General features: G+C 36.0%; 1 protein-coding gene across 1 annotated transcript; it reads right to left on the reverse strand.

Moving 5' to 3' along the window:
- Positions 1-8,242: 8,242 nt before the first annotated feature.
- LOC149565898 (CBL-interacting protein kinase 2-like) lies at positions 8,243-12,443 on the reverse strand. Its single transcript, XM_089819370.1, has 2 exons — positions 12,360-12,443; positions 8,243-10,830 (listed from the first exon to the last, which is right to left on the reverse strand). The coding sequence occupies exon 2, from the start codon at positions 10,204-10,206 to the stop codon at positions 8,881-8,883; it is 1,326 nt and encodes a 441-aa protein (XP_089675496.1). The 5' UTR covers positions 10,207-10,830; positions 12,360-12,443; the 3' UTR covers positions 8,243-8,880.
- Positions 12,444-12,837: the final 394 nt, after the last annotated feature.

Here is a 12,837-nt window from a genome sequence, read left to right on the forward strand (position 1 = left end):
TTTGGGACATTTTGAAAATGCCATCCCCCTTTAAATCTCATCCCCTACAATATTCCTTATATTTTGAAAGGAACATATTGCTCATTGCAAGCCAATCTGCTATAGCATTGGCACCCAACCCCATTAACCATCTCAGAGAAGCTTCCTTTAGAGTGGATGGGAAAAACTTCATCTTGTGAATGTAAGTTGTGTAGTCATAACTTTTACAAAGGATGTTGAACTCAAAGAGGAATGCCTCAGGGTTTTCTGTGATAAGGCCATAGAATTTAGGTAATGCAGTGATAGGTATGTTCTTCGGATTTTGGTTACCTTGCTGAGTAGGAATAGGAAAAAAAAATGTTGGTTGAGGCTAAGCCATTCTTGGAGGAGGACCTGGTGGTGGTGGTTAATAGATAATAAGGGCAAGTGGGTTGTCTTGGTATTTAGGTTCAGCAAAAAAGGTCATTCAAATGCAATGATTCTTTAGAGGATGAGGGTATTCATTCTTAAGCATCAACGAATGGATTTTCAAAGGGTTCTTCATTCTTGCTGTGAGGTTCTTCAGGCTTAGGATTAAAGCATCTAATGGTTATTCCTGATTATTATGAGGAAGAAATCTCCCAAAGAGGTCTCTCCTATGCATAAAATGCTTACTTTAAGACTAAGCTCTAGAAATGCAACTACTAAGATAAGTTTAAATTAATAGCATCCATGACAACAATGCCAAAAATGCTTGGCCAAATAATGGTACCAAAAACCTACAACAATGGACTGCATATTGAGGATTGGACACCCTAATTGGTTAATAAATGAATTATCCAGTCTCATTTAATTATCAACCAGGGTTGTAAACTTGGAATGGCAATCACAAAGTATATGCTTTAAACTTTCTCAATCTTAAGACTAACCTATGGAATTCAAATGCTTGAGCTTTAGGAAAACTAAACTAGAACCAATAAATGAAATTATTCTAACGAAGCATGTAATCATGGATAGGAGTTACTCTAACCACCTATGCTGCAGGAGCAGTCCACCAATTCTATTATCAGTGGTTGTAGGAGCAACAGAGTTCTATCTTACTTAGAAATAAACAAGGAAATGAAAACTACTCTTAACAAAACATGAGTGGATAGGAAATACAATCAAGATAAGAGACATAAACTTGAATTGTGCATTCTATTCATTCATAGAGAAAGATTATACTTGATTGAAACACAGTATCTCGATAGTTCTGCTATGAAAATCAACTTCTCCTCCATTTTCTCTCAAAGATACAACAGTCGTTCTTTGAAAGGAAACTACAACTACTTCCTAAATCTAAGATCACTCCATTAATGAGGATCAATTGCAGACTCGTAAAGTTCAAAAAAGAAACAACATTAACCATGAATAAATCTTCCAAGAATATAGCAAGTTGTGGAAGCTTCATCTGTGCACTGCAACAATAGAAAACAATAAATGATTTGTCTTGCTTGCAAAGGTCTAGCAATCAACGGTTGACTTTAACTACTCCAGCGCCCAAATGTTGATCCTTGAATACCCATAGCAAACACATGCAAAACAATCAATGCGCACATGACCTTCCAAATATATATATATTCTCATCATCCATATTAGAGAAAATGTGTAATCTTCCAATTAACACTCTTGCAGGTCTTGTGGCTACAAGAGGAAAACTACCCAAAACATAGCATAGATGGGAAACATTTATTAACATGTATAACTACTTCATTATACAATTTCTGTCAATGATTTCAAGCAAATATAGTGTCTTTAAGCTATCCATATTTATACTTTATGTCTTTACATATACATAAAAACCATTAAGTCAATATGCTTGAAACCATAAAGTCATGATTGTTTGCAAAATAATTGTTTGAAAGTAAGATAAAAATAAATTAGAAAGATGGCCTTTTGGAGGCCCAACTACAAGCATGTCATCACCATATAAACATAAAATAATGTAGTTGTCATCATCCAACCTCTTAAAATAAACACAATGATTTGAATGACACCTACTATATACATGCTTATGCATAAAACTGTCAAATTTCAAATACCATTGCTGAAGTGCTTGTTTCAAGCCATATAAACTTTGCTTCAATTCACACACTAAGTTCTCTTTGCTTTGACTACAAATCCCTGTGGTTGAGCCATATATATCTCTTCATCCAAATCACCATGTAGGAAAGTTGTTTTAACATCAAGCTATTTTAAATGCAAATCTTCAGTAGCCATAATACTTAAAACGGTATGGATAGAAGTCATCTTAACAAGAGAAAATATCTTATCAAAATTAATGTCTTTTTCTGTGCAAATCATTTTACAACTAACTTTGCTTTAAATCTTTTATTACTTTCATCCTCTTCTTTTAACCTGTAAACTCACTTATTCTATAAAGCCCTTTTACCTATAGGCATAACATTCAAGTTCACCATCATTGGTAAGTAAAATAGAACACAAAGAGGGAGAAAATCTTTCTAGAGGTCTAATTAGCCTTCTTGACCGTCTAACATTCACTAGTGTGTGTGGTATTTGTTGTTGCAGTTGTTGCACATCATGAGGAATGGTTGGAACATCATCTTTTGGAGTATCACCTAGCACTGCATAGTCATTTTCTTTCTTCTCATGTTGCTACAACAAATCTTTGTACAACACTTTTTCATTTAATATGACATCCTTGCTTATTACAATTTTATGATTTTCAAAATACCAAAGCCTATAACCAAATTCATTAATGTCATATCCAACAAATATGCAGTTCTTTGACTTAGCTTATAGCTTGGTTCTATTTTCATAATCTATATGAGCAAATGCTTCACAACTGAAGGTTTTGAGAAAAGAATAACTCACCGTCTTACTAATCCATGCTTCCTATGGAATACCACAACCCAAAGGAGTAGAGGGACCTCTATTAATCAAATATACGGTAGTATTGACAACCTCTATCCACATGTATAAGGGCAACCCAGCATGCAACCTCATGCTCCATTATAGTCTTGTTCATGCGTTCAGCCACTCTATTTTTCTGTGGAGTCCTTGGAACAGTTTTCTGTCTACAAATACTATTAGTAGAGCAATAATTTTCAAATTCATGATTGCATTACTCACCACCATTATCAAATCTGAGACATTCTAATTTCTTACCAGTCTCATTTTCAACCAAGTATTTCCATTTCTTAAAAGTTTGAAATACATCAGATCTCTAAGGAAATAAACTCATACTTTTGTAGTTGCATCGTTAATAAATGTAACATAATAATGAGAGTCATCAAGGGAAGATACTTGAGCCGGTCCCCATACATCAATATGCACAAGCTCCTTTTTATTTTCCTTCCTAGATTTCACAAAACTCACTCTCTTTTGTTTTACATATACACAACTTTCACATAAATCCATATTAACACATTTCAGACTTGGTAAAACTTTCTTTGAATGAAGTACTTTCATACCTTTCTCACTCATGTGCCCAAGTCTGTTGTGCTACAATTTTGTATCAAAATCTACAACAGCTATTTGTTCTCCCTGCTCAACTGCAGCAACTGTTCCTAAACATTCATTTCTCTCTTAAACAATTAAAGTAGAAGGAACAATATGACCTGTACAAAGATATAAGGTGTCTACTTTCACACCTTTTGCTACTACAAGGGAACCTTTTGAAACCTTCCAATTTGAAGGAGAATTGATTGCTCGACATAGCAATAACTTGCACACTTTGTTGAACTTTCCAAAGCCTGGATACCAATTTCCTCACTATATCCACTAAAGGACAAAAGGCTAAGAACCTTCCTACCAAGCAAAGGTGCAAGGAGGGGACAATATTATCCATGATGGCATTAGGGAGGCAAAATTTTGGGCCATCAACACTGTCAGAGATTTTTGATGGTGACAGAACCTCAACAAATTTGACATGACCCACCAAGGCACTTTTCCAACCCTCAATATGTGGGTCACTAGTGGCCTTCAAGGAATTTACAACAACTAAGTCAACAACAAATTATTACCTCCGGCATCTTGGGATCCTAAAACAAGAGTCATGTCTAGATAAATGTCTACAAGAGAGAGAGGGGTCCTAGGGGCTAAGCCCTCCCTAGGAGGAATCGCCATGGAAGCACAAAGTTCAAATAAAGCGCAAGCGAGAAAGTTGTAGTGTGAGCAGGAAAATTTTAAACTCTTATTTCTTTAACACTATCATGCAAGAAGCCCCACTATTTCATCAAGGGTCAAAAAAACTCTCAATTAAAAACCAGAGTAGAGATTAGCCCTAAGGGTATTTGAACCTTGTTTTTAGACACTACAGGTAAGAAGCCCCACCATTTCACCAAAGAGACGAGCCCTTGAATTATTATTTTTTACCCTTGTTTGTAAGCACTATCGGTAAAAAGGCCCACTATCAATCATAAACTCTCAATTAAGAACTAAGGTAAGAAGAAACCATGTAGATATCTAAACCTTGGTTATAGCACTATAAACAAGAAGCCTCACTATTTCACCAAAGGGACAAGCCCTTAAAATTTATTTAACCCTTAGTTGCAAGCACTACAAGTCAAAAGCCACACAACTTCACCAAGAGTCGAAAGTCAACAACTCTCAATTACGGGATTAGTCCCAGTAGTCGCCTAGGTTAACTTCACACACCTAGATCTCATAAAGCATAAGTTGAATTATGCCAATTTTCCCAATGGACCATTGTAGGTGACTCAAGAGCTTAAAGCTAAGGTTTCGACATTTACGCATTTATAGATCTCTCTATAAAGGTCATGGAGTTTGTGGACAAAAAATGTCATTTTAAAACACTCGCCCAATACCTGTAATGTTCACCCCCCAAAAGTCACTCACCAAAAAACACCATTACTTGTGGTTAGATGTCTCGACATCATTATGAAATGTCTCAATTATGATGCATAAATTGGTCAATCACCAACCAAAAAACTAAAAAGATGATTGACTATTAGTACATGTGATCAATTATTGGAGTGTATCTATGACAAAACTCTTATCACAATTCTAGCAACATGACTATCCAATTGAGAGAATAATTATTTAAAAATTATAAAATAGTTATATTACCATTTTAATGTAATTATTAGATAAATAAAAAATGTCTAATCACGACCATTTTGATTTTGTCAACTAGATAGACACTTCCCAATTCCTAAACCATCATAAAAATGACTATATAAAAATTTAAATCACAATAAAAAAATAACTATATAAAAATTTCTTGCTGTTGCTCCAACCCCTTGATTGATTGTTGTTGCCCCACCCAACTAGTGTGACAAACACTTGTTGCTCCCCCCCTTGATTGCTGTTGCCCCACCCAACTGGTGTGACAAATACTTGTTGCTCCACCTTGCTCCACCCCCTTATTATTGTTGCCCCACCCAACTGGTGGGACAAATACAACTATAGTAATGACGATCATTAGATATTTCCTAATTACCGTGTTAAATCCGTGTGGAGTTTTCCAGAGTGAACAACATGCCAAAAAAACACCTTTCAAGGTTAACACGTCAATATTGACTGTTCCACTTTTCCAAGTGAGGAGACTTTGGATGCAACCTCTCCATCCACGAAATCATCTATATTTATTACAGCACTATGATGATATATGAGTTTTTGTCTCCACGTATACCAATCCTAATTGACCGTTTAACAGAATACCAGACGACGACGCCTTAAATATACCCAAGGGGGCTGCTAGCGTATGGGACTTACAAACGCTTTCCGTTTTTTTTTAATTATTTGGGTTAAATTTATTGTTTTAAATTACCACTTTCCCATCAGAGGACTCGTAACTCCCACGAAAAACCTCTCTTGAGGTAGACTTGCAACCAAGTGTGGTAGCATATTCTCGAGGTAGATACCAATTTGGTACCGACATTTGACTCATCTTTCCAGAATTTAAGCTGCCTGTCGCTTTTTTCTTTGATTTATTCTACCAAATGACTTCTGAAGATCCCTGACATGTGATTAATTTTTTTTAATAATAATTTATATCTTTTACAAAGAATCAAGGTTTCAACATTTTTTTGTTTTTTTGTTTTCTTCATTTCACATTATTGAAATTTAGTACTACAGAACATTAAGATCTATATTTGTAAACATCCAGATGGTGCTAATTCAAGTAATTTTCTTTAAGTAGTGACAATAACTATGAATGAAGAGGCTGTCTAACAGTACAACTATTACAGTTCATGAACTCTGAAGAGCATTACTGCTCACCTGGAAACAATTGTGGTTGTAATAACTTAAAAGTTTTGGTCTACCTCAAGATTGGTCACAAAGACAAAGTACAGGATATAAAACTTAAAACGGAAGATACAGCAAGTAGAATACTTGCATTAGGTCTTTTCTAAAGCAAATTCTACTTGCATTAGGTCTTTTCTAAAGCAAAATTAGCTTATACTTCGGCACTGATCGAAAATTCAACCCTTGATACCTTTTTTCGTCAGTGCTGGTGTACGGCAAGTTTACAATAATACATAACAGACAAATACAGTAAACAAAATTAAGCAGACACTGCTGAGACTTCAGAATAAAATTAACTAACTAATCAGATCTATCAGATTTCCACAATCCGTAAGAAATTGTTCTGATAGTTTCTGGATTATATTGTATAGAAATTTTTTCGTTGACGTTTGGGATCACATTACATGATCCATCATCAGGCAAGAGAACATAAGGAGGACCACCTAGTGTGATCATAAACGTTGAGGAAAAATGTTCTACACAATCTAAGCAGTCAATGCCATAAAGCCTGAGGTCAAGAGAAAACCACAATCCCCTGGATTACCCAACCTTCCATCACGAGGGTCTTTTCCATCATCAATGTGCTCCCAAACAGCCAGAGCATTGATTGCCTCCATTTCTTGCGCTATGTATCTGGGGCTTCAAGCTGAATCTGAGTCAGAAATAAATTCTTTTTCAGCAAAATGGCAAAAACCAGGCAAATGTGATAAAATAAACTCGGCAGCCAAAATACTTAATGCCTGAGCTAAGGAGTAGTCCTGATCATCTGGGTACCCCATCCTTCAACAGGCAATTATTTTCCATCAGCAATATGCTCAAAACAGTGAGAGCATTGCCTCATTTCATGAGGCCATGAATCTGGAACTTCAATTTGAATCTGTGTCTAGGAGCATTCCTTCGCAGCAAGATGGGAAGATACAGGCACAGAAATTTGTCCTGTCCTTCGGAAGGAGTATCTTTGTCATTCTATTCTTGCATTCTCTCATCCTGATGATGGATCACAAGATCGTGATCCAAAACATTGATAATAAAAAATATATACACAATTGAATCCGGAAAAAAAACTCACGCATTTCAAATGGACTGTAAAAATCTGATAAAATTAATCATCAACATCATCATAACAAAGGAAAACATGATCTCCATTAATTAATCATCAACATCATCATAACAAGGGAGAACATAGTCACCATTCTCCCAGGGCCATGAACACTGGAACTTCAATGTAAATTTGAGTCTAAGAAACATTCCTTTTCAGCAAAATAAGAAGACAGGCACAAAAATTGTTGAGCATGGGGGAACCGACCCATTTGTTTCTTAGCCATTGTGATTAACTAGAAGATAAGAAGCAACTTCATGCACTATAATTATACTTAAATAATTGCCCTAGCTTGGCTTCAGTTCCTTATATATGTAAATCATAGGGAAAGATTGAATTTTAGGCTAAAGATCAAATAGGCCAAATTGTTGTGTATGTGAGAAAAAGGTAAGCAGTAAAGCTCTATAGGGATTCATAAGAGATTAGAAATTATCATGAAAGTAAATTTAGTTTAAAAGATTTTATAGATTATCTGTAAAATTCAAGTTTACAACTTGAGTGGAACCTACAATGACCGCTTCAGATAAGCAGAAGCAAAGGAGACTTCCAACAAATTGGCATTGATAGAAACTATACGAAACAAGAAATTAATTAAAACATCCAACGCATCTTAACAGTTATCATTGAGCTGTTGTTGCACTCATTTTCAATAGCAGAAAAATAAGGTAGGCATTACAATTGAAATACATGTTATATTTACAACATTAACTTACTGCTGAGGAACTTTTGTGCCATAATACATTTACATACCAAAGTGGCATTTATGCACAGTACTTTTCTTTTAGAAAACTTGTCTCAGAAACAAAGAGTTTCAATGTGCATTTTCTGCAGGGCATTCTTTTGGTTTAACTTACCTCGTTCTTCATTTGACATTTCCATGGAATTTTAAAACGTTGTACCTGACAAAGAATCTTTACACAAAAGGAGCCAATCTTCAATCATTCAAAAAATCAAAGACTACTTAAGGTAAATACATATGGCAATGAACCCTGTAAACGATATACAGAACTGGAGCTGTATCCAGCTTAACAATCACACTAAGCGAAATGGGAAGTGTGCATTGAAATCATGAGCAACAAAAGGCTAGCCTATACAGCTTTCAATTTGTAAATTACTATTCAAAATTCATAAAAGTAGTATTCACAAAATGTTTTTTTTTCGTTAAGACAGCTCTGTGGAATGTTTGGGCATAGCATTCCAAAGTATTTTAACGTGGCTATAAATACCGAGCCAAGCTCCACCATCATAGCCTGACACAGCTACTCAAAAACAGCACGACCCAAACTACTGATCATCATCTTGCCAAACCCACACAATGTGTTTGAGAACCGGTCTGAGCCCCTGATAACAGAACTTTTTATATTTTGTTGTGTCCCTAGAGGGGTTTCTCAACTCCACTACAAAGAATGAAGGTGTCACCTCAAAAATCTCTGCAGCAACTACCAAATTCTCTTTCCTGCCATTCTTATTTCCCGGCATCTTGATTTTGCAATCTGTTTTCTTCAAATTGAAGTTCAAAAGCATAGCTGCTTCCTCAAGCATGACCCAACCTACTGATCGTCATCTTGCCAAACCCACACAATATCTTTTAGAGCAGGTTTGAGCTCCTGATTACAGAATTTTTCATATTCTATTGTGTCCCCACAGGCCTTTTTCAACTCCACTACAAAAAATGAAGGTGTCACCTCAAAAATCTCTGCAGCAACAACCAAATTACCTTTTCTTCCATTCTTATTTCCCTGCATCTTGATTTTGCAGTCTGTTTTCCTCACATTGAAGTTCAAAAGTTTAGCTGCTTCCTCGAGCTTTGAGCTTATACTAGAAAATGACTGAGTAGATGTAAACCGCTTCTCACTTTTTGCTATGTTTTTCTCTTCAAACAGACGTGATAGATCAAAGCCACGAGAAAAAGAAATGATATCAAATGCATTTAAGCTTGCTGGCTTCTTTACAGGGGTGTTGTCAGGGGATGAATTCTGACTCATCTCGGAGCTCACTTCATCAAAACTGCTGCTAACAAGGTCATCATCCTCTATCTCAAAATGCACAGGCTTGAAATTCTTTCTAAACCATGGAACTTCCATCAACTGGGGAATAGTAATCCGGGTTTTAGGATTGGGATCTAACAACTTGTTCATTAACCTTCTAACATCATATGAAAACCAAGATGGACATTTAAATTCTCCCTTGCAGATTTTGTTATACATGACCATCAGATTTGGGTCATGAAAAGGCAGATAACCAGCCATCAAAACAAACAGAATGACCCCACACGACCATACATCTGCCTTGGCACCATCATAGCCTTTTCTTGTAATCACCTCAGGCGCAACATATGCAGGAGTACCACAAGTTGTATGCAAGAGACCATCTTGCCTGAGCTGTTGAGTCACTGCACTTAATCCAAAGTCTGAGACTTTCAGATTGCCGCACTCATCTAGAAGCAAATTTTCTGGTTTCAAATCTCTGTGATAAACTCCCCGGCTGTGACAGAAGTCCACTGCACTAATAAGCTGCTGGAAATACTTCCTCGCCACATCCTCCTTTAGCTTTCCTTTAGCAACTTTGTTGAAGAGCTCTCCTCCTCTAACACATTCCATCACAAAATAGATTTTGGTTTTGCTTGCCATGACTTCAAATAGCTGTACAATGTTAGGATGTCTGACCAGTCTCATCACGGAGATTTCTCTTTTGATTTGCTCTGTCATGCCCACTTTAAGAACTTTCTCTTTATCAATAGCTTTGATTGCCACAACTTGACCCGTCTTTGTATTTTTAGCATAATAGACTTTCCCAAATGTGCCCTGTCCCAACAGTTTGCCTAATTCATACTTGGCCATCAACATGCGAGTTCCATTCATCTGCATTTTTGCCATGACTGTAATTTTGTAATGCTTTCAAAATGACTTAAAGGATTAAATCCACTTCCACGGAAAATACAGCTGACTGTTACAGGTGATTGAAGCCCAACTGCCTCACCTCTGCCCAAAAATTTTTACTAAGAAGATTTATATTTACCCAACTGGATGTCGGCCTAATCAATTGGGTATCCCCAATACCCAATTGGATGGTATGGCCCTATCCAATTGGGGATAGGCTCACTAATAACCACGCAAAACAGTAAGCAACTAAAAATATGTCTACTCTTTTTAAGGCCAATATCACTCTAACAATTCAGGAAAGAACAGGACAGAAACCCCTAAACTTAGTAATATACAATCGAAAGATCTCAACCGTCTCCTGACAGATCATGGCTCCATTCAAGGATCCTTTTGCCGTAATAATGCATTCCAGGCCAAAATTTATGCCTTGCATAATCGTGCATCAAAAGCGATTCTACCAGAGTAACCGCATTGGCCCCCTGATATATGTCAGCGTGCAAGCACATCTTTCTGCATTCCTTGTCGCCGTCTCCAAAAGGATAAGATCTCCCGTAATATGAATTTATTCTTAGAAAATTACATTTCTCTCAGAGTCTGGATACTTCCACGGCTCAAACACTGCAAAAAAATACGGCAACAAATAAATCCATCAGTCATCTCCATCACCCAGATGTCAATTTAATGAGTTTTCTACAATCAACATTCCTTTCCTTGTAAATTTATGGTATTACCTAATCTGGTTTAAACACGAAAACATTGAAGATTGTAAGCATCACCAAATCAGCCGTTTAACCCCAGAAAGTAAGATTAGAACAAGATAATCAGAAAAGAATCCAGCGATTTCACAACAAAGCGAAAAAATCCATCATTTCAACTCACGATCAGATTTTACAACCACAGGATTTTCAGATAAGCTTTACAGTTCAAAGGTATAACACATTTCAGAGAAGATCCACAAAGAAAAACTCTTGTGCCAGATAATATATTCGTATTTCTTTATGTTTTTTTTTTTGAATCGAAGTTAACACAATTTAGAGTTGAATACAACCCTTTCGCATCCTAAAACAACTTGAACTTGCCAAAATATTGACAACAGGTAGCAAATAAATCAACAATGTACAACCAAATTCTAAAGAAACCAAACCGCAACTCAATATTCAGTATTATACGGCTAAACACACCTTTGCAGAGTTGCTAAAAACCCTTCCTTTAGTGTCAAAAATTCAACAAGCAATTATTCTAAAAAGAACATGTTCATGCTTTAACAGAGCTAAAACAATTACAGTTAGTGATACAAAATAAAAAACACAATAAACATCATTACGCTTAAAGCATAAAATATATTATCAAACAGAACCAGGTTCCAGCCACATCTTTCCGGCGAAGTCTTCTACCAAACCCGTTTCTGGTTTCAAAGCATACGTCTTTTTACACTCAAGTGAAACGGGATACTTTTAAATATAACATTTACAAAAAAAATTCAAAAACTTCTTACATATAGTGTTAACATGCAACCATTCTAGATCGAGTTTCAAGAAGAGCACGTCATGTCGTTAAACTCGGATTAACACCAACATATCGCAAGACGAAACACAACAATCACAAGCTGAAGCACAGAAGATCACTAACTGAAACAAAAAACATGGAGCTAAAAAAAATTACCAAAAAAAACAATAACTGAATTCGACAGAACGGTAAACGCTTATAAATTCACGAGGAAACAAAGTTCTTCGCAGATCTTCGGCTACAAGTCTGATTACAACACTACAAATGGTAACGGGAAAAAAAAAGGTAAACTTCGATCATTTGTGAAAAAAATCTAAAACAGTCAATTTATTAGAAATTCCTTCAAAAGCCAGTATGTACCCACTTCCAATGTCTAGGGTTAATAAACAAAACAACTCAAGCCGGAGCTTCTCCAGCTTGCCGGATTCCATTAAAATGCAGCAAAACCATCATCACATCTAAAAAGAACAACAAATACATCACTAATCGACCTTATTAAACCAGTTTCAGCGAGATCTTTGCACACATTCCTTAACTAACTCCATTAATCTGCAAAACTTTCACAGAACTTTCAAGTAGGAAAACTTAAATCTTAAGAAAACGTCCATTTTAAACCAGATCGAGCACACAATAGTTCTAACCTGAAAATAGCCACGCAGAATTTACCCCTGCAGAGATATTGCAGGTATGAAAATGTTCTAAACGTCTATGAATCCTCAGAGCATCCGGAAATCTCTGATTTTTAGCGTAATTGTAGTGGTATGGCAGTCGTAGTAGAGACTTCCAAAAATACCACGCGTCGGTGTCTAATTTGATCGTAATTTACAAGGTTTCTAAATATTAAATATTGCGATTATTTTGAGGCGGCCAGCTATTCCACGGCCACTCAAACGGTCCAAACTTTTGCTTTTGATTTTTAGTGTGATCAAACGCGCTTTCAATTTTATAATTTATGATTTTTTTAAGCTTTAATATGGTTTATTTTTGACAATACGGTTGGCTACCGAATGATTTTAGCTTTAATACGGTTTTATTGTTCTTAAAACAGCCCTTCACAGTACAACCAACTTTTGCTCAGTTCACTAATTAGTTATCTTAATTTTTCTTATCGAAATACAA

Source organism: Cupressus sempervirens, chromosome 3 (assembly GCF_028749045.1).
Source record: "Cupressus sempervirens isolate cs-2001-9-10 chromosome 3, ASM2874904v1, whole genome shotgun sequence".
NCBI classification, from domain to species: domain Eukaryota; kingdom Viridiplantae; phylum Streptophyta; class Pinopsida; order Cupressales; family Cupressaceae; genus Cupressus; species Cupressus sempervirens.

What these genes read in the sequence shown, in the direction of transcription:
- LOC149565898 (XM_089819370.1), bottom strand. Translation starts at nt 10,206, where the DNA reads ATGGCAAAAATGCAGATGAATGGAACTCGCATGTTGATGGCCAAGTAT.